Source organism: Gadus macrocephalus, chromosome 4 (assembly GCF_031168955.1).
Source record: "Gadus macrocephalus chromosome 4, ASM3116895v1".
NCBI lineage: Eukaryota > Metazoa > Chordata > Actinopteri > Gadiformes > Gadidae > Gadus > Gadus macrocephalus.
Window position 1 is genome coordinate 9,447,349 of NC_082385.1, and position 26,776 is coordinate 9,474,124.

General features: G+C 44.5%; 1 protein-coding gene across 7 annotated transcripts; it reads left to right on the forward strand.

The window, feature by feature from the left end:
* The first annotated feature begins 75 nt into the window (after positions 1-75).
* Positions 76-26,195, forward strand: LOC132455953 (AP2-associated protein kinase 1-like). Of its 7 annotated transcripts, none has more exons than XM_060050060.1 (20): positions 76-1,154; positions 4,909-5,027; positions 6,912-7,020; positions 8,333-8,475; positions 9,101-9,222; positions 9,405-9,486; positions 9,730-9,862; positions 10,652-10,755; positions 11,149-11,237; positions 11,581-11,744; positions 12,169-12,278; positions 12,581-13,243; positions 13,627-13,748; positions 14,026-14,243; positions 14,347-14,421; positions 15,401-15,499; positions 15,671-15,778; positions 16,529-16,741; positions 17,295-17,402; positions 23,848-26,195. In XM_060050060.1, the coding sequence occupies exons 1-20, from the start codon at positions 992-994 to the stop codon at positions 24,435-24,437; spliced, it is 3,534 nt and encodes a 1,177-aa protein (XP_059906043.1). In that variant the 5' UTR covers positions 76-991; the 3' UTR covers positions 24,438-26,195. The 7 variants fall into 7 exon arrangements, with proteins under 7 accessions (XP_059906043.1, XP_059906045.1, XP_059906041.1 ...); XM_060050062.1 differs by having other exon boundaries at positions 16,532-16,741; XM_060050058.1 differs by having other exon boundaries at positions 77-1,154; positions 15,668-15,778.
* Positions 26,196-26,776: the final 581 nt, after the last annotated feature.

The following is a 26,776-nucleotide window of genomic DNA, read 5'->3' on the forward strand; positions in this document are numbered from 1 at the left end:
GGGATCTGCCATCTCAAAACGCACGCACAAACACAGTCATGCACGCACCACCACATTCGTGCAATCGCCTTCACTCTGGCTTTCACAACGAATGACAGAAGGGGTTGCTGCAGCATCTCGATGAACTACATCACCCATAATTCCTTTCTAACATTAGCAGCAACAGCTAGGATGCTGCGATACTGCTGGTAGCAAAAGACTGCTGGGGTTGCAGGGCTGACTCGAAATCCATTTCTGCTATATAGAAGATGTCAGTGGCTCCCATTGGAATAAAACTAGACTGCAGTTTAAGGTCGATTTCATCCGGAATTATTTAACCAACCAACCAATCAGGTTACGCAAATACGTTGCCTTACGAAAAAAAAACAGTTTTGGTAGTAAATAGAAACAATGTATTAAACCCCTGGGTAGTTGTAAGGCTACCCAAATGTATTCTTGAAATAACTGTTAACTGACGATGGGAAATTATTTGAGACGTCTTACAAATTGCACCACGGACACAAGGCACTCGAATAAGTGATGCTCCGAGGATAACCTGGATAACCTACACGAAATGTCCTAGCCGTCAGTAGCTAGCGCGGAGCTAGCCGTCAGTAGCTAGCGCGGAGCTAGCCTGCTGATGCTCAAGAGAGATGGAGAAGGAGCCAACGTTGATAAAGAATCAAGTCTCCCAGGGATCACTGCTGGACTAAAGGTGTGCTTCAGTTATATAACCATCAACGGTCTGTCGCTTGTTTACCAGAACGCTGGTCAGGCAGATGGACATTGCTCCTGATACATGTTTGGGCTGCCTGAACAACATATGTGAAGATTCGACAACACAAACGCTACACGTTTCGAATCGAACTGGAGACGTGAAGCTTCGACTGTGTTAAATTATCCGTCCAACGGGATTTGGGGAATAACAATTGGGGGGGAAATATCTTAAGCTGGAAGCAAGAACGGCATCTGTGCAATTTTCAAACCATAATATCTTCTATCAATCGACATCATGAGGAAGTTCTTCGATTCTCGTCGGGAGTTGGTCAGTTCTGGACCTGGTTCTGGAGGTGCTGGTGGGGGCAGTGGTTCCAGCCATGCAGGTGGGAATTTCATTGGACGAGCATTTACAATCGGACGGCATCAAGTTACCGTTGAGGAGATCATTGCAGAAGGTAAGAGGGATGGTGTATTGAAATCATGTGTGTTTATTAAGATGTGTTGCCTATTAAGTGCATTCCTCAGGCAAAGAGAAGATTGACTACTCTGAACATTGACTACTCCTACACATGAATTTTCTTTTCGTATGATTACAATTAAATGCCTGTTTTCTTTCATCCTTTGTCCCTTTATAATTGTATATGCTAAGGAACATTATCAAGTCAATAAAATCCATCATCTCTGAAGACATTATTTAAAGGTACTGTGTTCAGAACTGACATGGCAGAAATTACATATAGTTTTCACAACAATGGTCAAATTAGTGTAATCTCATGAAAATAAGAATTGTTATGTTTTCTTTATCTTAGATTTATCACTTTATATCTACACAAGAGCGGCTGCCATGTTTGAACTGCCTTTCTTTTTTTGTTTCTACAGTAGCCCAGAACTAACAGAAGGCTGTAGAGAGAACTCGTTAAACGTTTGGTACTAGGAGTCGTAGGAAGGAGGGTGGCATGTTCCTCCCCATCCCTCAACCCGTTTTTGATACTGTTTCATTGTCGTCACTGTATTGGAGCGTTTTCATGAGCGAGGTTGTACATAAAATGATGACACACACGGTGGCCTTATACTATATGTCTCCAAAAAGCTCAACCCTCTCTCCGACACGGACATCAACTGCCGGCTGCCAGATGGTGCTCCACACATTATAACACACCATGGCGTTGTGTATGTGTATAGAAGGCAAGCTTAACAGTCTCGCACGTCGACATCAACATCAACTGCTGGCCAGACAGGGCTCCACACAACCACACACACCGTGGCGTTGTATATTAGTGTCTGAGAAGTTGAACCTTCTCTCAGGCTCCTTGTAAAGCCAGTGAAGACGAGCATGCTCCGTTCTTACACCAAAATCCAAGTGTAAAGTTGTTTAGTGAAGGGAATTTGGCTGATGTGGGGTATAACTCTTGCGGAGACAGTTTGTATCCAAACCGACACTGGTGCAATACAACTGCACAACGCCATCTTATCAAAGGCCATCTATATCCACATACCGCAGTGCAAGTTAACATCTGCTTGAATAGCCAACTGCTATCAAGATGATTGATCAATAAATATATCTATAAGAGATAATTATAGGTCTATGAATGTGGTTTCCGGTACCTGGACCGGCCGAGTCTAGCCCAAAGGCTTAATGGCAATGACTCAACACACCAGCAACCTGGATTTTATAACCGTGTTGGAATATTAACAAATTGGCTAGATGGTGCAAACATTCACCACAGAATCTCCCAGCCTACTCATTATCCACTTGCTCCAAACACAGATACTCCACACATTGTACACTCATGACACACATATTTCGACAAATACTTGCCATTCTCAGACCATTCAAGGTATTCTGAACATGTCATCCATCTATGGTCTGTTCAGGTAATCCACGTTCCCCACATGTTGTCATTCGCCACGTGCACAGTTTTTTTTCTGTAAATTCTCTGAGTAACGGAATCTGACACATCGTTTAAAGAGTTAAGAGGCAAGAGGTTGTGATAGAAAGCAAACTCAATATTCAAGTCAATACTAATCTCCCAAAGGTATATCCTCTTTATGAACATTGTTTGCTCAGTGCGTTACATAGCAGGTTGTAGAGTTGTATCAGTTTTTCAAAATGGCAAGACAGGGTAACCCACAAAGATGCTAGACGCGTGTGTGAAGCAGACCTTGTCCTGGTATCATCATACATACCAACACTGAACGCATGTTGGCCTAATGGAAACGTCAGTTGTCGTAGCAGCTGGGTAGCCTTGTTGCCAGTCCATTGTCAGCCTGATAGAGCCATTCAATTGCTCTTCAATGGCCCAGGTTAAAGGTCCCTTGATGGCCAAATATGTATATTCCTTTCGGACCCTCATTGTTATTCTTTATTTGCTGGAAAAAAAGGTTTCAAACTACCGTATTGGTCCGAATATAAGACAGCCTTTTTTCCCCTCGAAATAGGTCTGAAAAAGTTGGGTCGTCTTATATTCGGGGTCTAGTATTCAGAGCGCAGTTTCTCTTCTTCGCCTCTCCCTTTCAATGTCAATACACATTCGCCATTAGAGACAAGTGGCTCAAAAGTGGGTCAGGTCAATCAACAACAGCGGAGGAGCTATGATGCCAATTTTAAAATAATGGTCGTCAATAAGGCAGAGTCAAGTAACAACTGCCAAGCTGCCAAGAAGTTTGGGGTCACGGAGTGTAACGTAAGGAGATGGCGAGCACCAAAATAACGTCTCAAAGACGTCAACAGTCAGCGCAAATCCTACCGTGGTCCTAAAGTGGCCGTTTCAGTGAGGTTGACCGGAGAGTTTTTGAATACGTCAGAGAAAACGCGCTTTGGGCGGAGCCGGTGGAAGCGGAGCAGCTGGGGAGCGATGACAGCGAGAGCAAACACAGCGGGGCAGAGGACGTGTGTGAGCGATAGAGAGAGATCGGAGGAGAAGTTTGGCGAATTTTAGTTAAGTTTAGTTAAATATGTGGCCTGTATTTTTCTATGTTATTTTAAAATGTTCCCAATGTTGCTTGATTATTGCTTGATATTAATTTTGAATCATACTGTATATTTTGCCTTGAAAGTGCCGTGCCGTGGTTCTTTCCACCTCTTAACACGCCATAGTTCTAGTACGAGACTGTGGCTACCTCCCACCACTTCTCCCCAACGTGACGTCATCGCCGAATGGTTAATAGAAAACACCCGTTACTGCCAAAAAATTGACTTTAACACTATTTTGGAGACATTTTATAAATTTTACACATATTTTGAGTGCTTTATGTACCCATTATTCAAAACTTCCGGTTACCCTGTACGCCCGCCGTGGTGACGTTTGACTTGTTGTGGGCTGTCTGTCAGCATCCGCCGGGTTGGACGATGTGCTTTGTGTATGTGTTCCATGTACATGTGTCTGGTCGTATTTGAGTTAGATTAATGGTTAAATAATGTCGCACCACGAGAGATATTTACATTTTAAATGAAAAATGATATTTTATTAGGGAGCCTCTGCTTATTATGTTTGTATTGTGGACTGGCAGCTTGGTTGATGTACAGGGCTTCTTTTATTCTTCAAATGATTGCTACTAGTACCACATTTCCTACAATAATGTTTCCCTCATGTCGAGATAAAAGTGATATATTGTCTGGTTAAATATGTTACCCTGTTGAATGAAGAGAATTTGTGGCCTAATCCCTACCAGATGGATAGATATGAATGTAGGCCTCACAATAAGCCTAGCAGCAATGACATAACTTATACATTATGTTATCTGGCGCACCATTCGGAAGTGATTTCAGTCAATGCTAGTGGGTGTAAGGCTAAGGTTTTTCTTAGTTTACATAAAGTCATAGGTTATGGCCTTTGGTTATTATGTTGACCAATTATTTTCTTTTAGGTCTTTAATTTTTTTACATAAGGTTGCTTCCTTTGTGCTGCTACTATTCTACGGTGCACTATTTTGTCATTCAACCCTCTGCCAGGGGATGCTGTGCGGCAGTGAGAGACCGATGGTTGGCCTCACATGCTTTTTGTTCCAAAATAACTAACAGTGAACTTTAGACCCATGCCCCAAATTGAGCAGGTAGGGTTAAAGGATCCTCCTCAAGGAGGCCTCCAGGTATATTGCGGCCATTGGGATGACTTGATTACAGTACTAGCCATCCTGTTCCACCCCCTATTATATATATTGTATATGAAAACTAACAAACCAAATGGGTGAATTGTCTTTTGCCTCCAGGGGGGTTCGCCATAGTGTTCCTGGTACGCACCAATCAGGGAGTGCGCTGTGCCTTGAAGAGGATGTACGTAAACAACGAGCACGACCTGCAGGTGTGCAAGAGAGAGGTCCAAATCATGGTGAGTTCCTGGTTACACAGAGAGATCTAGATCACGGTGAGTTCCTGGTTACACAGAGAGATCTAGATCATGGTGAGTTCCTGGTTACACAGAGAGATCTAGATCACGGTGAGTTCCTGGTTACACAGAGAGATCAAGATCTCTAGAGAGGGAGATCTAGATCATGTTGTGTTCCTGGTTAAACAGATAGTTCTATATCATGGTGAGTTCCTGGTTTTAGAGAGGGAGATCTAGATCATGATGTGTTTCTGGTTAAACAGAGATATCTATATCATGGTTCCTGGTTAAACAGAGATATAGGTAATCTTGTGTTCCTGGTTAAACAGAGATCTACAACATGGTGAGTTCCCGATTAAAGAGAGAGATCTTTGCATAACCACAAACACCTATTTGTTTTTAAAACAACATTGCTGAGGTGCACTGTTTGGGCCTACGTGTTAGGACAAGACTAGGGCCGAACCCTTCCAAAGTGATATGTACAAAATGGATTGGTGTTTCAACTACAGATATGGAGCATAACCTTTCCTGTTAAACCATGGTCTGGACATGCTATAATATCCTAAATAGTTTTACAATTTGACATTTGACACATACTCAAACCCCTTTACCCAAAAGACGCGCATGCAAAAAAAGATCAAATCAATTTCAATTCTAACGGCTACAAACTACACAATTGCAGAAAAGTCCTTTCCTTAGATGTTTTTAGAAGAGATGTTTCTTCAGATGAGTTATCCCAGAAGAGGTGATTCTTGAGGTCTTCAGATGATTTATTCTTGATGATGAACACCACAACCTTATTCCTAACAACAAAATAATATAACTTTCCTAGTTTTCAAAACCAGAAAACCCAAGAGCAGATGATTTGATGTTCTCTCCTGACATCAGTGTGAATAGATAAACAACCATTCTGACTGCACTATATGTCGGTGAAGTCTCCGGTCCCGATACATTGCACGCTTCTGAATGTTCTTTGGTTTTATCAGGTGCCTCCTTTGAGAACACAGCTGCCCTGTTATTTCCATATTGTCGACATCACTAATGAAACCACAGTTAGCCTGTGTCTTTAAGTGACAAAACACTATTGTCCTAAGGAAAACTCAATTTAACAACCAGTCAGCTGAGGTGATTAATTTCGGTGTTTGCACATCCTCAATGTCAAACAACATCGGTATTGTATATTTAAGCGTCAATTCACCTTTCAGGAATTAGTATTCGATGTTACATTATCTGTTTATTTTACTGTGTTCACTTTAACATTATATTAGAAGTTCTTGATAGGAACACACACACACACACACACACACACACACACACACACACACACACACACACACACACACACACACACACACACACACACATTATCAGTTCTAATAGTAGGTCATGAATACATATTTAGAAGCGACTGACACACATATTTAACCAAGAATATCTAACCATCATCAACCATCAATATTTTTGGTTTGTCATTTGGTAAAATGAAGGTGCTACAGGCGTTAGAAAATGTGTGAGTCGGACACGCAAAACAAACATTTATTTGTTTAGTACATCATTTAGTACATTAGTTTGAGTTAATGTACAAATCATTAATAGCGGAAGCCGCAAGGAATCACTCCGTCGGCAGAATGCTATACACAAGAGACCCAGGGTTCACTTGAGAGACAATGCACTAGTAATGAACCAAGATAACACAGCTAGATAACACAGCCTGAAGAAAACAAAGCTTAATGTGTAAAAACTAACCAACATAGTATCTTCTTTATAGGTATAATACTCACTTAAGCCTGTGCCTGCAGTTTCCAATCTTGCTAGAGCTCTATATCTATACAGATCATACCCAGCTCATCATTTCTTGTTTCTTGTATTTGCATGCTCTTCTTGCAGAAAGACCTCGTGGGCCACAAGAACATTGTTACTTATTTGGACTCCAATATCACAGCCATGGGAGGAAGAGAGGTCTGGGAGGTGCTCATTCTGATGGACTACTGCAAAGGTAGGCTGTCCGTCTCACCTGTACACAGTCAATCCACAAAACACATCCCTTGTTTAGTCTGAGACATACTTCTTACTCTGAAAATATGGGTATGTATACTGTATACATGCTTATTATATACATATTTAAATATTTTCAAATGTGTTATTTTCCATTTCTCAAGGTGTTAACTCTATATATCTATGACCTATGTTATATTTTTTGTTGTGTTGTGTTTTTTGCATTATCCTAATGGTTTCCAACAATGTTCAAACCAGACCAATCTGTAGATTTACTTATGGTGACAGTCCGTTCCATTTTGAGAGGTGATATGTTAATGGTAACCTATCCTCTTTAATCTTGGACTCTACTAGTATCTTGTAGAGTCCTAATTTATTGATAGACGATATTTCAATATCGATCTCGGTTTCTACGATGTGCTATGAAAAGTGTCTCATACCAGCCACCTTCTAATGCCATGTTCCCCACAAAAAGACTTTACTTGGGTGGGTCATTTCATTTTTTACTTTTATTTATCCATGTACAGCTGCAAGCAGCACATGGATTTGCTCTTTCTCTCTCTCTCTCTCTCGCACACTAACACATTGACGAGGGACCATCTGTGAATAGCCTCCTCTCCCTGCTCGGGCTGAATCAAAACTCGATCATACGTGGGAGGATTGTCACCGGCATGGCGGTGAAAACAACAAATCCCATGTTCCCACGCTACTTCATGACGTTATCAACTACGTCTTTTGCTGTGGTTTGAGGGAGATACGCCTAGCTGCAAATATGACATATCATACCTTTGAGCTAAGGTCTTCACGTCTGGGGCAGTGTCCTCTGAAAGTTCAGTTGTTTTCGATGCTGGTATTTCAGCTGAATGTATGAAGGGGATGTACCCTGCTTCGTAAAGCGGTTTCATCTGTGTAAAACTAATGTTTTGTAGTCTCACCTGTGACCAGTAGATGCAGACATTTTCAAGATGTTCCCAGTCTTGAATCTGTTACCTCAGACAATTCGATGTATGACTTAATCCTCCTTGCGTTAGCAGCATCCTTCACAAAGCCAATATTAGAAACAGCCTACTTTTGTGCAGTATGTAGGAAACTTTGTATGCATGCACAATTCCTCAGGATGAACACCTTTCACGCTTTAACTCATGGGTTCAAACCCTTTTGATTTAACACAACAGCCACAAACTTGCCCAATTTGACCACTATGAAGTGTGCATTTGCCCTTGCCCACCAGCTAGTCATACCATGCAGGACCCTGTCATTGTTGCATGCGACCGCTGTGTATTCTGTATTGTAATCCGAGAATGTCTTCTCAGGGGGCCAGGTGGTGAACCTGATGAACCAGAGGCTGCAGACGGGCTTCGCTGAGGCGGAGGTCCTGCAGGTCTTCTGTGACACGTGCGAGGGTCTGTCCCGTCTGCACCAGCGCAAGGTCCCCATCGTTCACCGCGACCTCAAGGTCCGCCGTCTCTTTTTATAGACATATCTGGAGCATTTGTATGCATCCGTCGTTCTTTTACACATCTGTATTTCATGCATACATCTGTAACTCTTATACAAAACTGTAGTTCTTATAAACGTCTGTAGTTCTTATACACATCTGTAGTTCATGTATACATCTGTAACTCTTATACACAACTGTAGTTCTTATAAACGTCTGTAGTTCTTATACACATCTGTTGTTCATGTATACAAATATGTTGTTCTTTACATATACTCCTGTGGTTCTTGTATACATTTCTGTAGTTCTTAATATACCCCCCTGTTGTTCTTGTATACATAAGATCACATGATGATCTAGGTCAATATAATCTATGTTTATTTCTATAATGTAAACAGATAAGAGCAGATGATGCTCTCTAGATCAATACCATCCATATGTTTCTCAGGTAAACGGATCAGATCAGATGAACATTTTGATAGAATATAATCTAGATATTTCTCTCATCTATAAAAAGGACCAGAGCGTGTTAGCTCTGTTAAACAGTCATATATACAGTCTCCCCCAGTCGGATGGTGAGCTGTGTCTAATCAGCTTTATCTTTAGCGTTGTTATGAATGGCCACTCCTCTGCTGACCTCCAGGTGGAGAACATCTTGTTGCATGACAAGGGCCACTACGTTCTCTGTGACTTTGGCAGCGCCACCGATAAGTTCCAGAGCCCACAGACTGAGGGAGTGGCCACAGTGGAGGAAGAAATCAAAAAGTTTGTTCATGATCATCATATTAATAAATGCATCTTAAACTCTGCTCAACTGAATGATGTGTCATGGGGAAATAAGCACGATAAACGCACACTTTTAATGATGATCTTTGGCTTCCAAAGAGGACACTTTAACATTTATCATTCCTATAGTTACTTAGTCTGTTATTTTTTGTGTGTTTTAGATACACAACACTATCATACCGTGCCCCTGAAATGGTGAATCTGTACAACAACAAACTCATCACGACTAAAGCAGATATCTGGGTATGTATGCTTCGAAACACTTACAATTGTTACAAGTATAATAACACCCTCACTTAAGCTACCTTCGTTTTGAGTATCACTTCTTAACTACAAAGGTTAGCTTGTGTGTGTTACTTTTTCCTTTGATGGTGAACAACATGCAATAGTCCTTCACTTGTATCTATTGTAGTTGACCTACATTTTCTCTGTGTGTGTGTGTGTGTGTGTGTGTGTGTGTGTGTGTGTGTGTGTGTGTCTCTCTAGGCGCTGGGCTGCTTGCTGTATAAGCTGTGTTTCTTCACTCTGCCCTTCGGCGAAAGCCAGGTGGCCATATGTGACGGCAGCTTCACCATCCCAGACAACTCTCGCTACTCCTACGACCTGCACTGCCTCATACGTTAGTGTTACAGTTAGCATGTCGCTTTGGTAGCATATCCATTCATTAGCATCATGATCATGTAGCATTTTGAATCATTAGCGCAATGATTAGCTAGCATATCGATAAATTAGCGTAATGATTCTGTAGCATATTTGAAACATTAGCGCAATGAATAGTTAACTTATCGGTTCGTTAGCCTTTTGTATGTATGCTAATTTGCATAATGATTTGCATATTTAGTGAGCAGAACTATTTGTTATGTTTGCTATTCAACCTGGTTACCGCGATGCAATCGGTTCTTGCTGACTTGATGGGGATACCATCAATACACATTCCTCTCCTCTGAATCCCACTGACGGTTCAATCCCACCCTTCATTACCTATTTCTTGGCTGTACGTCAGAAGCAGTCGTGTTGTTTCAGCGCCGCGTTCTACTGGTGGTGGGCTTTGATACCAACTGTTGCTTGACGTGACTTCATCTCCCTGCCTCTCACACACTGCCAGCAGAGCAGTCTGTTCCTCATACACCCTGTTTAAGTCGAGGTCACCATTACCTCACAGCGTTCGCTGCAAAAGCAGGCAACCACGGTTAAGAAGGCTACACCCACTGTGTCCAAACTAGGTCTGGATGGTTGGTGAGCTGATTGAAAACAGACCGCCGCTCATGTGCTCCCAGGCAGTGTGGTGTGCAAGGGGCCTACACTCTTTACAGCTCCCCTCTCTAAATCCCCCTTCCTCCCTCCATCTCCTTCTTCTTCTTCTTCTTCTTCTTCTTCTTCTTCTTCTTCTCTAACTGGCGTCTGTCAGGCTACATGCTGGAGCCAGACCCTGACAAAAGGCCTGATATCTTCCAAGTGTCCCACTTGGGTTTCAAACTGTCTCAGCGGACCTGCCCTGTTCAGAATGTGAAGGTCGGTGTCGGGGGGGAGCGTTGCAAACACGTCTTGGTTCCTTTGGGATTGGGGTTCTAATGGGCTTGGTTTTCTAATGGGCTTTAATGCATGATCTACTACACACACAAAGGGGTGGTCTGCAGTTGGTATACTTTAGCCAGGAACACTATGTGCAAAACAGAGTTGATATCAGTGAAACCTTTGGGAAAGACACCTCCTAAATACATCTCCTACATTTGTAATTAATTTACGTAACTAACTTTTTGGAATTTCCATTAAAAAAATGTATTCAAATAATTCTTTATTGTTCTCAGAAGGAAATGTTTTTTCAGTTACTACATGTGACATCTAACGTGAACAAGATGCATAAAAGAAAAACCAAGAAAAACAACAATCTTCTCATGTATCTAGAATTCTCCGTTACCGGCCAACCTTCCTGAGCCAATCAAAGCGAGTGCAGCAGCGGCAGCAAAGAAGAGCCAGACTCAGATCAAGGCCAGGTGAGCATGAGGCTAGATTTGACGTTCAACGTTGGCATCACATATATTGGCATAAGACGCTGGCATTACCTGTAAGCATTCAATGTTAACTTTCAATGATAGCATTACATTTTTCATGCCACATTTAGCATTACGTATAAAATTCAATGATATCATTCCATGTTATCATTCCATGTTAGCGTTCGGTGTTAGCAATACATTTTAGTGTCAGTGTTAGCATTCACTGTTGGCATTCAATGTTGGCATTCAATGTTGGCATTCAATACTAACATTCAATATTAGCATCCCATTTACACACTATGGAGTGCTCTGTAATGCTAACACACTGGGTGTCTGGGCGCAGACTGACGGACCGCGTCCCCACCACCGAGACCTCCATCACCCCTCGCCAGCGGCCCAAGGCGGGCCACGCACAGACCCCCGTCGCCGGCATCCTCCCCATCCAGCCCGCCGCGCTCACGCCCCGCAAGAGAGCCAACATCCCCGCCGGGCCAGCCCAGCCCATAGGTACGTACCCACCACCATCTCCGCCTCCTCCCCTGGGCTCATCATCCAATGCCTTGTTATCATGCCTTGAGGGAAACTATGGGCGGAACATATTGAGGAGTAGTTGCTGCTGGTGCCTGCATGTCTCACTGCGTACATGTATCCCACCTTCCAGAACGACCAGTTAGAGGAGGTTTTGACCCACCGCTGCCTTTTCTCTTCTTTTATCACGTGTGCTTATTAAGTGTTTACTTGAATGTTTTGTTGTTGTGGTTTTTTGTACATATTTTGACTGGCAATAGTTTTAATTATAAATTAAAAAAGGTTTTTATACCAACTCGGATCAGTCTTGCCACAGAACATTGTTCCCAGGGACTCTGGCCTTTAGTGTTCACTGTCTTCCATGAGTTAAGAGTGTGTCTGTTGTGTTCACCACCACCACCAGGAGTCAGCCTGGACCTGTCGCAGCCGGCTGCAGCTCTCCTCTCACAAAAGGCCCCCACCAGCCTGATGCTCAACAACTCCATCCAGCCTGCAGGGGTTCCTCAAAAACAGGTCCACCTCCTTTTTATCTCTGTCGCTACAAGCTATGCTAAAGAAGCTGATTCGGGGAAAGCGGAAATTGGACCCCAAATCTTCCGGTTCTTCACAATTCAGTGTTTGAAAGCTAGTTGTAGCACTTCATGGCTTCCAAATGTTCCATGAAATAGAGCTTATCTAACCTTAAATTATGCTAATCACAGCTTAACGGTTAGCCTGCTTTATACGTGTAGGTCTGAATCTGTATTTTTCTAACAAGTCGTGAATGCTTCAAAAAACCGAACCCGTTTCGCTGTCATCATATTTGTCTGCGACAGCCGGCACCCCCAGCGCCCGCTGCCGCCGTTACCGAGCTCTCCGCGTCGCCTGCTGCGCCCAAGCTAGAGCCTCAGCCGACTCAGAACCGAGCTCAGGTCACATGTCCGCCCGCGGCCGCTCCGGCCCCCGTTCCCCAGCAACCGCAGCAACAAGCGTCCCAGCCTCCGGCCAGCCCGGCTCCGCCCCAGCGACCGGCCCGCCGCAAGCAGGCCGGCGCTCAGCCTTCCCCCAGCAAACCACTGGCCCCCCAGCAGCCGGCCCAGCCCTCACCTGCCCCAGGGCCCGCCATGGCCCTCGCCACAGCTCCTGCCACAGCACCTGTCCCCTGTCCCGTCCTGGCTCCCGTCCTGGCTCCCGTCCTGGCTCCCGTCCTGGCTCCCGTCCTGGCTCCCGTCCTGGCTCCCGTCCTGGCTCCCGTCCTGGCTCCTGTCCTGGTTCCGGTCTCAGCCCCAGTCCTGGCTCCTGCCCCAGCTCCTGTCCCTTGTCCCGTTCTGGCTCCCGTTTCGGCCCCAGTCCAGGCTCCCGTCTCGGTTCCTGACCCGGGTCCCGTCCTGGCTCCTGTACTGGCCCCTGTCCTGGCTCCGGTCTCGGCTCCTGTTCCGAGCTCTGTCCCGGCTGGAGCCCCAGAGCCCGGCTCCCAAAAGGCTGAAACGGAGAAGAGGGTAACCGTTTTGTTCCCTGACCCTAGCACCAAACCCCCTGCATACCGGATACACCCAGCCATGTCCACATCCCACAGCCATACTCATCTTTCTGTTGGTTTTGCATCCGTCCCTTGGTTATTTTTCCATCCGTCCGTCTCGGGAAGACCTCATTGTCCATCGTTCTTGCCTCTGTGGTTTTGTCATGTCATCACCTAAACAAACAATAAAAGTTATTTTCAATCACCATTTTTGTCTGCATATTATTTTTTATTGCCATTTAATTTCTGTTTGGATGTATTTATTCATTGTTCGTTAATTCAGTGATTGGTGTATTCTTTTCCCAGCATGCATTGCACCTCTTTTTAAAAGTGGAACGTTACCCGTGTGTTTTTTCATAACAGGTTGTGACTCCGCCTTCTTCCTTAAATTTGGTCCTGGAGGAACCAGTTTTGGCTGCGGTTCAAGTGAACGACTCTTCTCAACAACAACAACAGGATACTCTGGGAGAAGCTGTGCCGAGCCAGTAAACACTACCCCCTCATCACCCTCACCTCTGACTGATGCATTCACTGGCCAATCAGAGAGGCTCATCAATGTTCCGACATATAATTCCAACACGGATGTGCTGTTCTTGAGTCATCATCTCATGCTACCTATAACCCTTGACTCTGCAATGCAACATGTAACCATAGAAACCATATCAACCATCAAATCCCATCATCGGCTTACGGTTTACATTAAGCGAGACCCTTGGATCAAGTGGGCCTTGAAATACATGATGTGAATGTGTGTCCCCTCAGACCAGCGGGTCCATCTGGCCTGGTGGAAGGCACGGCCCAGTCCAGTGTGGTGCAGGACGGGGTCCAGCCCGGCCCAGGCGACAGACGGTCTCCCCCCTCCCATGGCTCAGCCAGCTCCACCCCCTCGCAGCCCCAATGGAACCCCTTCGACGACCACGACAGCTTCTCTGGGCAGGCCGTCGGCCTCCTGATCAGCACGGACGACGTAATGCCCACAGGTCAGTGGGCACCCTCACACTTGCTTGTGTGATTTAGGTTTCTTGGGTTATTTTTCTCTGTGGCGAATGGTAGGTGAAATGACGATTTTGTTTGGCGTTTCAGATGTACCTTCGGAAAGTAACCTGGTGACCCTTGATGAACTGATTCCTGGTCTGCAGTCTTCGCCTATCGGGGAAGGTGAGCTACTACACTGTTCCGTTCACCTTTACACTCCCAAGAGGCCTTCTGTTTAAAGCCATTCCAGTAACTAATAATTATCACAAGTGGAGTGAGTGTTCACACAGGTGTATAATGGACAGATCAATACCAGCTTACCAGGGGATGGTTTACGTATCAACACTCCTAAAGTGTTCTAATGGCTCATCAACAATAACAAATAATAGGGGACCTTTAAACTGCATCTTATGTGGATGTTGATTTATTCATAGCTAAGCCAATGTGTTGCTCTTTTGAGTACAGCAATACATCAAACAGTTTTCCATGCCGAGCCATTTTTCCGTCTCAGGGTCTCCTCCAGATTAGAACCAGATGCCTGGGAAGGGCCAGCCGGCCTCATTCATTATCAGAGTGTATCAGCGGTGCCCTGTCAGCACTGCATATTTTCAACACTGCTCATGAATTGAATTGGACACAGGACACATTTCTGCTGTCCTAAACCCATCGTAAAACCCATGTCAGCTTCCTCGTCTGAAAGTAAAAAAAAGTCATGTTATGTTAACGTTACATGCTTTAAACACAGAATCTATTGGATATAGACGGCGCGTCTTACTTCCCTCTCTAGATTGAAACCTAGAAATGAACAGAGCCCTCGATGCAAGACAACAACTGTTGTAATGGCTGGCCTGGTTCAGATTCCTCCTCTTATCCCCTTAGTGGCTTAATCCTTGTCTGTCTGTGTGTGTCTCTCTCTCTCTCTCTCTCTCTTTCTCTTTCTCTTTCTCTTTCTCTCTCTCTCTCTCCTGTTTTGTCCTTGTTGTCAGTTGTTACTTATTCAATAATGATAGTTAATAAAAAAATAGTACTCATAGATGGTTTTATAGATGAACATAATGTGTGGATCTGGATTGCAGATATGTTTGATACTTTCTCTTGTATTGTCAATTATTTAGTAAACTACTTTGAACAGTGAATCCTAACGCATTGTTTTACCCCCTAGGTGAGAGAGCGTCTGCCGGTCTTCTCTGTGGGGATTCTGTGGCCTCGCTGTTGTCCCGACCCGACCCCTTCAGCGGTCTACAACTGTCAGACACGCCGGGTAAGAATATCTACTAAGTGGAGCAATATGCGCTCCTGTGGTCGATTTAAGGATGAGTAAAGCAACATAAGGGCGGTTTTCAAACTCTTAAGTGCCCTCCTCCATGTTGTGTCCTCCTCTATTTTGTGTCCATGTTGTGTCCTTCATATTGTTCTCTTTGCCCTCCAGCAGAGAAACTGATCGAAGGACTCAAGTCTCCAGATACATCCTCCCTCCTACTTCCTGATCTACTCTCATTGGCCGATCCCTTCGGTGGCTCTTCGCAGGACTCTGCCAAAGGTAAACCCCCATTTGCTAAAAACAGATTGGGTTCCATTGATCAGATTTGTCTCAGACTGTAACCAAACCTGACCCCCAGCCAAACCTGACCCCCACCCGAACCTGACCCCCACCCAAACCTGACCCCCACCCAAACCTGACCCCCACCCAAACCTGACCCCCACCAAACATGAACCCACCCAAACCTGACCCCCACCCCCACCTGACCCCCACCCCCACCTGACCCCCACCCCCACCTGACCCCCACCAAACCTGACCCCAACCCACACCTGACCCCCACCCAAACCTGAACCCCACCCAAACATGAACCCCACCAAACATGACCCCCACCCACACCTGACCCCCACCCAAACCTGACCCCCACCCACACCTGACCCCCACCAAACCTGACCCCAACCCACACCTGACCCCCACCCAAACCTGAACCCCACCCAAACATGAACCCCACCAAACATGACCCCCACCCACACCTGACCCCCACCAAACCTGACCCCCACCCCCACCTGACCCCCACCCAAACCTGAACCCCACCCAAACATGAACCCCACCAAACATGACCCCCACCCACACCTGACCCCCACCCACACCTGACCCCCACCCACACCTGACCCCCACCCACACCTGACCCCCACCCAAACCTGACCCCCACCAAACATGACCCCCACCCACACCTGACCCCCACCCAAACCTGACCCCCACCCAAACCTGACCCCCACCCACACCTAACCCCACCCAAACCTCTCTGTCCAGCAGAAACCTCGGCAGCAGACGACTCCCTGCTAGGCTGTTCCCTGACCTCTGGCGCCTCCTCCTCCACCTCCTCTGACCCTACAGGAGGAGTAGCGGGAGGAGGGGGAAGGACCAGTGGCTACTCCTCCCTCTCCTCCGCCCCCACCTCCGCCGCGGCCTCCGCGCTCGACGAGTTCAGCCTCCTGACGGGGGTGACCATGCAGCCTCATGCAGGTAGCTGGTGTAGAGACGCCTAATGCTAATGCTAAACTAATGCTAATGCTTGATGCCCATGCTTATTAATAAGAAATGTCAATGTATTAATTAAGATGACGACTTTTTCTTTTTCTTTGTGTGATTTTAACTTATGCTTGTATGTAAAGTAAACTAATCTAAAACCTTATGCTAATGCTAACCTTATGCTAATGCTAACCGAATGCTAATGCTAATTAGTCCTTGGTGTGTCACCCACCTCCTCCAAGGTCAGTGTTCCAGTCTCTTCCTTTGAGACTGGAACTGTGATCCCATGCAAGTAGAAACATGACTTGAGTGTGTAAGGATTGAAAGGACATTCCACATATACTAAGATGATTCATTATAACCGTAGTGCAATAAGTCATGTTGTTGAAAAGTGCTGGATCAACCTCTGCTCTACTGCATATGGTCAAAAATATGTTGCTCTTCAAAATATGGAAAACTTGTAGGATATATGTTTCAAAATGACCGTGTGAATTGGAGGGATTGAACACCTGCCCTGATGAAACCGTTTTAAACATGTCTCCTGTAGACTGTCTACTGCTGTCAGACTTTGACACCCAGGGGACCGCCGCTGAGGTGGGGGTCATGGAGGATGAGTTTGACCCCATCCCCGTCACCGGAAGGAAGAACTCACAAGGTAAGGAAGAACCCCCCCCCCCCCCCGCTCCTCTTCATTCTCACACACACGCCGTCTGGAAGACTCTGACCCTGACCCTGACCTTGACCCTGACCTTGACCCTGACCTTGACCCTGAGGGATCACAGGTCAGTCAAGGTCAATGCAAGCACATTGTTTAATCATCAATGACTTGTCCCAGCTATGTAAGGAACATAAGTAATTATGGTTTTCAGTGACGAGATGGGTATTATATATTATTAAGTATACTTCAATGCATGGATACCTCATGAATGCTGTTACACTTAACTTTTTTCTCGGCCTCTTGTGACTTATGCTTTTTTGGCTCCCCTCCTCCTTTCTCTCCCCCTCCTCCCGCCTCTTACCCTCTCTCCTCTTCCTCTCTTACCCTCTCTCCTCTTCCTCTCTTCCCCTCTCTCTCTCTCTCTTCCTCCTCTCTCTCTCTCCCCCCCCCCCGCCCGTGTCTGTCCTCCCGTGCTGCGGGACAGTTTCCGAAGGACATTCCCGTAGTAACAGCGGCGGCTCGGAGACCAGCCTGGCCGCCATGACCCGCCCCATGATGCTGGTGGACCAGCTGATCGACCTGTAGACCACGACCCCCCCCACCCAACCTTAGACCACGACCCCCCCAACATGTAGACCTCCCCCCACCCATAGACCATGACCCCCCCCCCAACCTTAGACCACGACCTCCTCAACCTGTAGACCCCCCCCACCCATAGACCAACAACCCCCCCCGACATGTAGACCCACCCCTATCCATAGACCACGACCCCCCCAACATGTAGACCCACCCCTATCCATAGACCACGACCCCCCCAACATGTAGACCCACCCCCATCCGTAGACCAAGACCGCCCTAACCTGTAAACTACCCCCCGCCAATAGACCAAGACCCCCCCAACCTGTACACCCCCCCAGCATGTAGACCCAGACTTCCCCAACATGCATGTGGACCAACCCCCAGCTGTAGACCAAGACCCCGTCAATGTTTGGTCCAACCCCCAGGTCTAGCCCGAGGCACCCACCTATCATGCAGACCAAGACACCCCCCCAGCATGTAGACCAAGATGTCCCCCCCCATATGTAGACCAGACCAGGACCTTCCACCAGTGGACCAAGTTCTCCCCCCATCCTCCCTCCATCCTCTCCATAGCTCTCATAACAACTACAGAAATACCATCTCCACCCCCCCTGGCTGTCTATCCCATCATTAATAATAATAATAATATGAATAATAATGATACCCCTCGCAGTCAAAGTGATCTTTCTTCTTTAGTGCTTCTAACTCCTCCTCCTCCCCATGCTTCTTCTTCTTCCTCTTCTTCTTCTTCTACTACTATGACATCGGTCACCATTGCACCCCGTGTTGCACCCCCTGGTACGGGAATCAGAGATCGTCCGTCTCTGGTCGCCCTGGCGGCCATTTTGAGCTCCTTGTTCGCTTCCGTCTCTAGTTAGTAACGTCTTGTGAAATGCAAAAAAGAAAACAAAGAGAAAAAGAGTGGCCTGCGCACTAAACTTCACCAAACAACGTGACGATAAACGGAAAGTGAAGATGAACGGAAACGCGAAGACAAACCGTTTTTCTTGGAAGTGAACCGAAACGATGCAATCTTGTTTTTTGTTTTTCTGTGGCATTGCATTGTTTCTCTCCAAGTTGAACGATAGACGATGAATCTATTTACCAATTATATAAATGTATCTATCTATTATAGGATATTAGGTATAGTTAGATATCATGTTTATGATTGTCCTTGTTCGGTTTGTTTATCCTTGAGTGATTTGCACATCTGAAGGGAAAAGGTATGTTAGTTACTTTAACATTGAGCGCAGCAAACAAAAAACTAATTATTTCCCCGAAGGGATACCACCATTTGCTAACTATTTGTTTACATGGGCTGATTTGACCACAGCCTCGATGTCTCTTGAGAGGCAGTTGAAGTCGGACCACATCGCCATTGGCTGACTCATACCATATGTTGATTATCCAAAACTTGCGGCCAAAGTTGAGATTGTAAATATCTAATTAGATGAGGAAAAGTCTATATCAAAAAATGTAGTTTGTTGATATCCGCCAACCGCTTCTGAGGGGAACAGTGCTTCTATTTTGAAAGTCATTGACAGACATTTCATGTCTACTATTTCAACATTGAGAAATGGCGACTGTAGCTTTCCAAAACCGATCATGTTCCTATCCGTTTACACCAACACCGTTGGACACTGTTATGAGGCTCTGGGCTGGGTGATGTGAGACTGCCCTGGACAAGCCTTCGTATTCGCTTGAGGCTTAAGATTTCAATAGAATATTTAACTTCACATCTCATAGATCAATAGAATATCTAACTTTACATCTGTATCCTGTATCTCATAGATAAATAGAATTTATTCTGCAGCTTACAGTTTACAATATGGTATTTGTTCGTGTTGCCTCATACGATTTATTTTGCTCGGTGACCTGTAAGTTTGAAACAAAATTACAAACACTGTTCATTGTTTGTATAGCAATGTGCTGTATTGGTAGGAATTGCATGAAACGCAGATGAAAAAAAAAAATACAAACAAGTAACATTCTAATAGAAGGATTTCAAAGTGTCTCTGTTGTGCGTAAAGAGAGAATCTGGTCCTGAATCCTCAACACTAATGGAAGAGTGTAGTTGTTTATTTTTATTGTTACAAGTATTTTTCTGACTTAGTTTTTATCTACTCCAAAACCATTCATCGTTGTGCAACATTCCTGTCATTGGTTTACGTCTGCATTATGTAAATATGTATTTGCAATCGGTATGGGGCCATGTGATTGGTCCATTCCTATGTTTATATATCAAGTCATCGTCCACACTGGGTGTCATAAAACTTTACTTGTGGGGTAAAATATATATATATATATATATATATATATATATATAATATATATATATTCATAGTTTACTGTTAATAAATGTCAATACGATTAGAGTGTTAGAGAATGAATGTATGAAATAAATATTAGTCTATAATGAAAGAAAATATGATTTCTTACATAATTATAATTCAATAATATTGAAAAACAGATCACTATATATAAATATATATGTCATTCCTCCTTGTGGAACTGTGTAGTGAAAATAATTTCCTGAGCCCTGGTCTGAATCCACACACAAACGGACACAGCTTACCCTGCTAGTTTTTAAGTTACACCTCCTTCCATTCTGTATATCAATTTCAATTTAATTTTGGTTAACCAAAACAAAGCTGACCCTGTTATTCTTTAAGTTACCCCTCCTTCCATTCTGTACTGTAAATCAAGCTCACTTCATGATGGGTTAACCAACACATGGCTTACCCTGTTATTCTTAAAGTTACCCCAACAAGTTACCCCATATCAAGCTCACACCATGTTTTGTTGACCAACACAAGGCTGACACTATAACCGTCCTTTCATTCTGTATATAAAGCTCACTCCATGTTGTGTTGATATGATAACTGATGAGGGATTATATTTCTGATCAAAACGATGGAAAAAGGCCTGCCTGTTCGCTCCTTTCATTTGATCTTCCATCTATTTCATCTACCGTCAATTCTATTTGAAAAGCCATTCCCCGAGACCTTCGAATACTAGCTGAATATTTTGTGTTTTTAGTGTCCACACAAGAGTTCATAAAGCCTGGCGTTGGTGTGGGATATCCTGTTAACGTGTGTTGTAGTAATATTGTTATGGTACGTGTGTGTGTGTGTGTGTGTGTGTGCGAGCTTGCTTTTGTATGAGTGAGTTGTTGACAGATGTTTAACGTGTACGGTAGCCACTACATATGTTCTGAAAACTTGCTGTATATTTTGGATGCAGCTGTAATTATAATTAATTTCTTGAAAGCACATCCCGTCCCCCCTACCCAACCCCAACAACACACACACAGACACACACACCCTAAATTCTTTCTCAGGTAGTAATTACTCTTTAATCTGAGGGTTGCACAAGGAGTGACTCTGTCTATACCTTGGTGTGTACGCTCTGTTGCAGACTAAACTTTGTATGGCGTCTATGGCAGTACGTATTGAAGCTCTATATGTGACGTCACCTATGGACTATACTCCATATAACGTCTATGGTTGTACGTATTAAAGCTCTATGTGTAATGTCATATACAGACTGTACTCTGTATAGAATATATATCAAGGCTCTATATGTGATTTCAAATACAGACTATACTGTATAAAGTCTAGTATAAGGGCAGTAGGTATTGTTTATGTGATGTCCCATAGAGACAATGCTCAAAATTCTTTGGAAGTATGTATTGAAGCTCTTTGTGATGTCACATATAGTATCATGTATCAACAGTAGCTAAACACGTCCTTGAAGGACCCAGGCCTACATTGGCAACCAATTAACATCCAATGAGAGTAAAGAATAGGATTTATTTTATTTTTTCTTTCTTTTTCTGCATTTGTTCCATCTGCAATAAATCGAGTGAAGCCATGAATGAAATGATAGATCGATGAATGGAGTGAATGTTCAATATTTGTGTTTTACCACCAAACTTCAAACCGAAATGTTGCTCCTCCCGTCACAACCTGTACCCAGACCTTCATGGATGTTTTCCTACTTTATGCGTCATTCTTTTTTTGTGAGGTATATTAAATGTTCATTTAAAAAATTGGATTGGGTTTTCATGTGATTACTTTCTATCCGAAAAGATATTCATTTTTTTGCTTTAATGAACGAATATACCGCTTTAGACGAGTGGCCTGTTTATGTCTCTGCAATGTCATTTAGACGTTGTGCTGAGATCAAAGACAGCGTTGCACTCTGGCCAGACAATGTGTCATAAGAAGCTTGTGGTTCCTCAGCAATGTTTCCTGTAATGATGAAATAAATGAATTCATAGGACATCTTTCATTTGGTTAGTGACCTACATCAAAATAGCAAGAATATTTATCATCAAGTCCAACTAACTTTTGCTGTTAATGTGTCCTCAATTGAATAAAACGGTTCTAAAAATATTAATAAATGTCTAGAGACAAGTTTATTTACTCAAAGGTATGGTAGGTACTTATTTTTACCTCTAGTGGAACTATTGTTATTAATCAAATTCATTCAAATTCAACCAAACAAATGGCAGAATTTTCGAAATTCCCATAATTCAGGTTAAAGTTGCCGTAATCATTCTCTCAAAGGAAAACCAAGCTTCTCTTATAATTCTTCGGACCTGTTTTTAAATGATTTGTCACTGATTAACTATTATGAACCCCCCCTCAAATCACACATTAGGTCATGATGCCCTCTCATCATCACATTAGGTCATGATGCCCTCTCATCATCACATTAGGTCATGATGCCCTCTCATCATCACATTAGGTCATGATGCCCTCTCTTCAACACATTAGGTCATGATGCCCTCTCATCATCACATTAGGTCATGATGCCCTCTTCATCACATTAGGTCATGATGCCCTCTCATCATCACATTAGGTCATGATGCCCTCTCATCATCACATTAGGTCATGATGCCCTCTCATCACATTAGGTCATGATGCCCTCTCATCATCACATTAGGTCATGATGCCCTCTCATCATCACATTAGGTCATGATGCCCTCTCATCAACACATTAGGTCATGATGCCCTCTCTTCATCACATTAGGTCATGATGCCCTCTCATCATCACATTAGGTCATGATGCCCTCTCATCATCACATCAGGTTCATGATGCCCTCTCATCAACACATTAGGTCTTGATGCCCTCTCCATCACATTAGGTCATGATGCCCTCTCATCATCACATTAGGTCATGATGCCCTCTCATCATCACATTAGGTCATGATGCCCTCTCTTCATCACATTAGGTCATGATGCCCTCTCTTCATCACATTAGGTCATGATGCCCTCTCTTCAACACATCAGGTCATGATGCCCTCTCATCAGATTGTGAGATAAGGTTATTATGTTCCCGAGTTGTTCCTTCTGGAAGCTGTTGGTGAAGACTTCTTCTGAGTTGTTGTAAATGTAGTGTTTGTAACCGTGTACCCCTAATTCTATTTTTGTGAAACTAACTAAAAGAGTAATAAAAGGATGGCAAATAAAATGCACATGTTGAGTTCTGATTTAGCAGTTTTTTGTATCATGAAGACTGATCTCTTCATAATGAAAAGGGAAGAACTGGGCTTTCACATAATATCAATTTATTCAGTTGTATAGAAATCCTATTTTGAATAGTGAAATACTATATGAATCTGAATGAATTGAGTTCCCAAACGTTCGATAATCCTCAGATTAAACAACCCACAATCCTCAGACTAAAAGCAACAATTAGGTTTAAAGACAAGTAGCATGCACAATACATGAAATGGAATCATAACTAATCATAGTCAATCCATGCAGAATACAATTAAAAAAAGAACGGTGAAATCTAAGTCGTAAGAAGACTTTGACCATACAACTCTGCTTGACGTCCGTCTTGTCTCCCACAGACCAGCAGAGGGCGTCGGCTCCTCTGCCAGCCACCAGCAGCTCCATGCAGGCTGTAGTGGAGCTTGGTCTGACCCCCGCGCCTGAGCGCAGCCTGCCGCCCGCCACATCACGCGCAGAAGAAGAGAAACACTCCCATCACATACCAGATAAAGCCACCCCTCTTCTGTTTCAATCTCCCCGCCGACAATCGCCGTGGCGACCGAACGGCCTGCTCTGCCCCGACATCTCTCACATCCGCCGCCCCCCACCCAGTGTCGGGTCCCCGGACCCCCTTCCTGACAGGTTCCCACTGGCCCCCTGGGGTCTAAAGCAGGACCATGCAGAGGGGGGTCCCGCTGTTAAACAACTGCAGCGCCAAACCCCCGGCCCCGTGCTGCCCGCCCCCCCGCGGAGTGTCCCCGACGTCCAATCACTCGTCAGTGCCCCCCGGTGTCTCACCGAGGCTCCGCCCCCTTACCTGCGCTACATGGCCCCGCCCGTGTTCCAGCAGCCAATAGCGGCGCACCGCGTGGTGTCCAGCGTGGGGCAGCAGGCGGCCGTCGGTTCAGTGGCGGTTGGGCCGCTTTATGCCTGGCTGATAGGCCCGTGATCCCCCCGTCCCTCTCAGACCAGGTCCTCCCAGGACCCCCACCTCAGACCAGATCCTCCCAGGACCCCAACCTCAGACCAGATCCTCCAGGACCCCAACCTCAGACCAGATCCTCCCAGGACCCCAACCTCAGACCAGATCCTCCCAGGACCCCAACCTCAGACCAGATCCTCCAGGACCCCAGCCTCAGACCAGATCCTCCCAGGACCCCAACCTCAGACCAGATCCTCCCAGGACCCCAACCTCAGACCAGATCCTCCAGGACCCCAACCTCAGACCAGATCCTCCAGGACCCCAACCTCAGACCAGATCCTCCAGGTCCCCAACCTCAGACCAGATCCTCCCAGGACCCCAACCTCAGACCAGATCCTCCAGGACCCCAACCTGAGACCAGATCCTCCAGGACCCCAACCTCAGACCAGGTCCTCCCAGGACCCCAACCTCAGACCAGGTCCTCCAGGACCACCATCTCAGACCAGGTCCTCCAGGACCACCATCTCAGACCAGCACATACTGGACCCCCCTCTCAGACCAACTCCTTCTGGACCCTCCTCTCTCAGACCAGATCTTTGTGGACCCCCTTCTCAGACCTGTTCCTCATGGACCCCCCTCTCAGAACAGATCCTTGTGGACCCCCCCTCTCAGACTTGTTCCCCCTGGACCCCGATCTAAGACCAACTCCTTCTGGACCCCCATCTAAGACCAGATCCTTCCAGGATCCCCCTCTAAGACCAGATCCTCCCAGGTCCCCAACCTCTCCGAAGAAGATGAAGAGTGTGTTAGCAGCAATAGGAAGGACTTCAATCCGAGATAAAGAGTGTTTAGCGTTATGCAGGAAGGACTTTTATACAAGATGAAGAGTGTTAGCACTATTCAGGAAGGACTTTTATACAAGAAGAAGTGTGTGTTGGCAATATACAGGACAGACTTTTATACAAGATGAAGAGTGTGTTAGCACTGTACAGGAAGGACTTTTATACAAGAAGTGTGTGTTAGCACTATACAGGAAGGACTTTATACAAGATGAGTGTCTTAGCACCAAGTACTTTCATCTCTCCAAAAATAAGAACCAAACAAAAAATATGATTTTGGTTTAGTGGCTAACACCGTCTTCAGGTACCTCTGAGGGGTTAGCTGTGTTCTTCAAGGACTCTAGCGAATACACTGCCTCCCTGGCCATCACTTGTTGACCTACAACAAAAGCAAGCAGACACGCAAGACATGTTTCCGATTCTGTCTTTAGAATCATGACCCATAGTTATTTTTTCTTGTTTCTCTAAATTACTTAAAACTAAGGGAAGCCACATAGAGCCAAAGTAAATTGACAGTATATCTTAATGAATTATTTTGAAATAGTGTATTGAAAGACTAATGGTACTATCTCTCTTTATAATTATTGTTATTATTCATATATCATTCAGCTACAATGTGACCCATTCTCATTTAAAAGTATAACGTTTGATTATACTTAATATGTTCCTCATAATCTGGCCCAATCAATCTATTTATCGATCAATGATATAGAACTATATCTATGTGGATGTAGTTCTAGATTTGAAGTTGCGAAACTCTGTTATACCATTTACACCATATGTGATAAAAAACTGAATTCCACAAACTGGATAAGGGAGATAAGGAAGCTAGTTTTATTTCCAAGGTCAAAAATGTTTTTTTTTACACTTTCTATTATGTGTCACATTTACGTTATTATATTATTTTTGTATATGCATTTGTCATTAAAAAAAATGTATATCCAAATTAGTTTACGATTTTTAATTTGACTTATTCAGTGGAGAATATGTGATGACATGCAGAAGCCAGCCTTCTAAGGCATTGAAGAAGATTAAAGAAATTAAAATGGCTTGGACACAACTCTCCTCTCTCCTGACCACTATCTTTACATATGTGTAATGGATATGAGCACATCTGAGAACTGTGGTTTGTGGTTTAGAGTGATTTAAAAGGAGTCACTCTTTATAAAGGTAAGGAATCCCATTGTTTGCACAGCTTATAAAATATCATTGAAAAGCAGTTCAAGTCTTAGTTTCCAATAAAAAAGGGACAAAACAAACCCCTATTTTCTTGTCCTAAGCTACTTGGCACTGTAGAAGGCGTGTATAAAACAAAGGGTTTGGGGTAATGTCGTTAGGCTGTCAGGTTATATTGTGTTCCCAGGTGCCGGCTGGTCCTACTCCCTGCATTCTGCCTTCTAGTCCTGTGCACGTGAAGTGTGCAAGCTTCATGTGCACGCTTCACGTGCACAACGGATGAGCTCACTTCCCACAGGATTGTCTGTCTTGATGGGTCTCCTTCAACAGCTAAAACAGAAGCTAAGAAAA

Bases quoted from the DNA above. Each gene is read 5' to 3' on its own strand.
- LOC132455953 (XM_060050058.1), top strand. From the start codon at position 992: ATGAGGAAGTTCTTCGATTCTCGTCGGGAGTTGGTCAGTTCTGGACCT. The intron at 8,476-9,100 runs GTCCGCCGTCTC...GCTGACCTCCAG, and splicing joins TCGTTCACCGCGACCTCAAG to GTGGAGAACATCTTGTTGCA. The intron at 16,742-17,294 runs GTAGCTGGTGTA...TGTCTCCTGTAG, and splicing joins GACCATGCAGCCTCATGCAG to ACTGTCTACTGCTGTCAGAC.